This window comes from Danio aesculapii, chromosome 6 (genome assembly GCF_903798145.1).
Source record: "Danio aesculapii chromosome 6, fDanAes4.1, whole genome shotgun sequence".
NCBI classification, from domain to species: Eukaryota; Metazoa; Chordata; class Actinopteri; order Cypriniformes; family Danionidae; genus Danio; species Danio aesculapii.
This window is the reverse complement of record NC_079440.1, coordinates 20990821-20995820: the sequence shown is the minus strand read 5'-3', so window position 1 is coordinate 20995820 and position 5000 is coordinate 20990821. Positions and strand designations below refer to the sequence as shown.

At 32.5% G+C, this 5000-nt stretch overlaps 1 protein-coding gene across 1 annotated transcript in view; it reads right to left on the bottom strand.

The window, feature by feature from the left end:
* The window catches only part of aldh1l1 (aldehyde dehydrogenase 1 family, member L1), a 34258-nt gene that overhangs the window by 7839 nt on the left and 21419 nt on the right, over window positions 1-5000 (bottom strand). Inside the window, exons 11-14 of the mRNA XM_056459769.1 lie at window positions 4519-4638; window positions 4307-4434; window positions 2686-2836; window positions 38-108 (exon numbers count right to left, since the gene is read on the bottom strand). Coding sequence (XP_056315744.1) covers window positions 38-108; window positions 2686-2836; window positions 4307-4434; window positions 4519-4638 — 470 coding nt within the window. The remainder of the gene's footprint in view (window positions 1-37; window positions 109-2685; window positions 2837-4306; window positions 4435-4518; window positions 4639-5000) is intronic.

The following is a 5000-nucleotide window of genomic DNA, read 5'->3' as shown; positions in this document are numbered from 1 at the left end:
GGAAGAAAACTTTTTTTAAAGAGAGGCTTTATTTTACCCAATGGGTTCTTTCTTGGTGAAGGTAAGGTTTCGATTAGGTCGAGCTTGGTTTATGGGAATAGTGCAACCCTGTGGAAAACAATTTTAGATAAACAAAGATATAGATTTTAGTAAAACAACAGTTTCCAATCATATATAACTAAATCATCACTCTACCATTAAGAGTGACAGTATTGTTTTGGGATGAAATGTAGTCAAATGAGCTTTAAAAGAATATTCTGGGCTGAATAAAATTTAGGGTCATTAGGCGCATGAATTGTAAAAGAAAATTTGGGGACTTTACTATGTTAAATTAAAAAATTTAAAACAATTGGATATAACTTCATACTGAAAATGTTGGCAAGCCCCTTTTCCCCCACTAAATTATGTTAAAATCATTTACATTTTGTAACTATATATTTTAAACTCTTTATATGTTTATAGACTGGATTAATTCACTTCTAAGTACCTCAATGTAAAAAAAATGATATTTTTTGGTCTCAATCAACATTATGCCACAAATGTTGAAGTAAAGTGAGCCTTGACAAGTATGGTTTTATCCATATTTGAAATTGGTCCTCTGCATTTAACCCATCCACAATTTGAGTGAGGAGTGAGCACACACACACACGCACGCACGCACGCACGCACGCACGCACGCATGAACGCACGCACGCACGCACGCACGCACACACACACACACACACCTGCAACCTTTAGATTAGTCCTTTAGTCCACAATGTTTTTCAGAAAGTTTAACTTGTATATATTATTCTACTTTTCCAAAAGATGTTAAACAAGTTAAGAGTTGATTTTGATAATGCAGTCGGACATCAATTTATTCTAATCGCCCTATCCCAACAGTCAACTAAATCTCTAAGAGAATCAACTTAGAGAAAACAGCTTCCCATCATTGTCAACTTTGAGCTTTTAAGTACTTCTTAGAGCTGCACTAGAAATCGTTTCAGCATTGTTATCGCAATGTGATCATTCGCAATAGTCACATCGCACAACATAATTATCTTATTATAATTTATGATTTGCATGCAACGGTAAGAGGATTTTAAAAGCATTCGGAATAAGTAAGTGTACCATTTGTAACTTTAATAATACAACGAAGACTATGAAGTTATATTAATAATAATATAACCTTTTAACCTGAAACTTGGAAACTCCGAATGGACACCTGGTAACCAAATGAGTCAAAATTACATGATGCATATATCCATATCTATTCAAAACTGTTCTGCCTACAAAACCACACAAGAAAAAAGTATTTCATATCAACATTTGTGGCATTTACTCATTTGATGTCCATTTGGAGTCTCCAATTGACATTTTATAAAAAAAATGCCTGAACTTTTTGTGAAGTACCTTTTCTTTTCTTACCTTTTCTTAAGTAACAGCTTACAGAAACTACACATTTCAACTATTTTCAAACCAATTTACTGTATTTTAGCTTATGTGGTCTAAGAAACATTTCAAAATGATATTTAGACGTATTTGCACATATCGATGTCTTTATTTCGAAATATTTTGATTACAAAAACAATGCATTAAAAATCATATTTCTAAAAAAATTGCAAAAAAAAACAAACATTTGTTTTAATTGTAAATAACAAGCTATAAGTTATAATATTTTACATTTAATTATTCAACTATTGTATCTGAATGCTGTTAGACATCTCGAAAAACAATTTGGATCTTTTTCCTTATTGTATTTTTATCTACGCTTGTATTGTTTATACACCTACAGAATCAACCCAACCAATCTAAAATGATAAATCATTCCAAATAGAAATAATCCAGCCACCTGGTGAAATTGTATTTATATTGTAATACATAATCGCAGTATAACAAAATACAGCAAGGTTACATTTTTCCAACATCATACTGTTTTATTTAATAAAACGACTGAACTGATAAAAACTGGTGGAGATGATGCACTGAAGTGGAGGTCCCAGAGGGAACGGATCTATGTACAAGTATGGAATATAACAAATAAATATACACCAGCTTTGTTTCCATCCAAAGATGCAAATTAAATTTATGCCCAAAACTGGAATATCACATTTAAGACATGTGAATAAAGCAGTGTTTCCATCCAACGAAAATCGTCCCTTCCTGATTAACTGGCGCCAAATATCAACAGTTAAAATGGAATTTGCTACGGTAGGAGAAGCTGCGGGAATCTTTCTTTATTTAATAAATGATTTGCGCCCCAGAAGTCAATATTTCGACATGCACAGATGCTCTTGACAGTTCTGGAGGTAATTAATAATATTATAACACTAATACTGGCATTTTAGAATGACCAAAACAACATTTGAGATGTGCTCAACCTGCTGGTTTGTCCATTCACATGCATTTTTCCCATCACATGATCTCTTATAACAAAATCATATGACTTTAACACGCATACTGGAATTTGGTCGCTAAGTGTTTCCATCGTAGTTTATGTGCATCTTTTTTTATCGAATCAAAAGTTTATCCTGCTCAGTTATGCACATGTTTTTTAAGCGCATTTTCAAAATGTATGCGCATCTTGTCATTTCCATCAACTGTTTTTATGCGCATATCCAAAATGCGCATTAAAATAGGTGGATGGAAACGTAGCTAGTGTGTCATTTATCACCCCAAGGAAAAAATATAAACACACAACCGAACCTGAATCTTGTCACACCAGCCAGCAAAGTATCTGAATGTCTGGATAGACATGCCAATGTGTGTTTTGAGGGCAAGAGTATAGACTGCTCCTGAGTCTATGCTTTCAATAGTAGCCAACTCTTCCTGATGCTGCTCCATCAGATCTGCCAGTCTGAGAAACACACACAATTGCAGATTCAGTGAAATCCTTTGAAAGAACAGCAGAGGCTGCAGTAGACATTATCATAATCTGTCACATATATAGTTTTAGGTCACATCTATAACTTACATCAGTGAGAATAGCAAACCAGAGTAAACTGACATATTATGCACAAAAAAATATTCATACGGTAGACTGCAAACCAACAGAAACTGAAGAAGATGTTTCGCTGTGTCTGTGATAATACAATGCAAATGTGCTTTTCTTACTTTGATCTATTTGTCTTGTTTCTAAATCCAAATATCAAAAATTTCTTAGATCAATATGCATTTTCTACACAAGCAAAAATATTGTCTTGTCTTAAGAAAAAGTCAAAATAAAGTTTTATCTTTATTTTAGTAGTGTTAAAGTTTTATCTTAAAACAAGCTAAATAATCTGCCAATCAAATATGAAAATGTCAAAAAAGAAAACAAGATTATTTTGCATACCCCATATTATTTAGCTTGTTTTGAGATAAAACACGTTTTTCCTTAAAACAAGATATTGTTTTTTACTTGTCCAGAAAATGCTAGAAACTTTTTGCAGTGTATTAAAGTTCAAAATCATTGACGCTATAGAAGGACCAACAAAGTACCAACAGTTATATTGTCATGCAAATATTGTCATGCTAAAAGTTCTCTGAATAATATCTGATTGATTGATTGATTGATTGATTGATTGATTGATTGATTGATTGATTGATTGATTGAAAGATATGGTGTGTAATGGACTACAAAGTTACCTGACATTATAAAGGTTCATTTGCTCTGATTTTCTAAACTATAGTAAATAATGTGACAAATGTTGAAGGTGTCTGAATAGTTTTTTGCTTTGGCTGTACATTACAGTGAGTGCAAATGAGAGACAGTGAGAGAAATTTTTTACAATTTCTGTCAAAGTAATAAACAGTATTTGGAATTATCTAACATTCATTAGTGAAACTCAGGAAACAATGAAATTTCTGGCTACAATGTTTAAAATCCGGCTTCGATCATTTGATTGATTTTTTTTAATATTGTGACACCTAGAGAAATAAAATAAATCAGAAAACAGTGGGCGTGGCTTTTTTTTCTTTTCTACTGCAAGCTGATTGGATGTAGTAAAGTTGGAATGACATTTAGAAAGATCAGGAAAAGGGTTTTTGGGAGCATTATAACAACCTAACAGACACTTCCTCCTCCTTGTCTTTTCTGGTTGTTTTCATAGCGCTATCAAAACTGACAGTTAGAGGGACTTAGTTAAGTATGTTATCCATGCCAGACAGACGTAATCTGAGAATTTAATTAAAAACAAACAGGGAGTGCATTTTCAGATTTCAATTACAGGGCACAGATGCAGAGATGAATTGCTGACCACAAAACTAGCAATGTGAGGTAGCAAAATCAATATAGTTAGTTTTGATTTCATTGTACTTTAAATGTAAGATATAATTAATAACATACCTGTAGAGCAGTTTGCCTCTGTCTCTGGGGTTCATCTTTCCCCACTCTCCTTCCTCAAAAGCTTCTTTAGCTGCAGCAACTGCTTTTTCCACATCAGAGATTTGAGCTAAAGACACTTCACAAATTGCCTACACACAAACAAAAGATGATATTGAGCTAATGAAAATTGAGAAAAAAGATGAATGGAAAAGAGATGTGTGCCCAGTAGGTACTTGTCCGTCAGTAGGGTTAATGCTCTTATAGGTTTTTCCCCCTTCAGCATCAACAAACTCCCCATTTATGAAAAGCTGGTGGGGAATTCGGATTGTCATATTGTTCAGATTCTTTTCTACCTACAACAGACATGCAAACACATAATTATATATATATTTTTTTCTCAACACAAAATTTGAAACAGATAAAAAATGCATTAAAGTGAATCAATTGAAATAACTGCCTTTTTTCATATACATTTAGGTGTTTTTATATCAGCAATATATTTTAAGGTTCAGGAAATATTTTATAGTGATTTTTTTGTAATATATGTAAACAATATATTTATTCTATATAAATATTATATTGAATTCATATTTTGGGTTCCATTTTATAATGTTCTAAATATGCCTGAAAAGACTTATCTATTTCTCATTACTTTACTCTTCTTTAAACTTAAACTTATTTCATTTTGAAAGAGTGGGAAAAGGGTTTCGGGAGA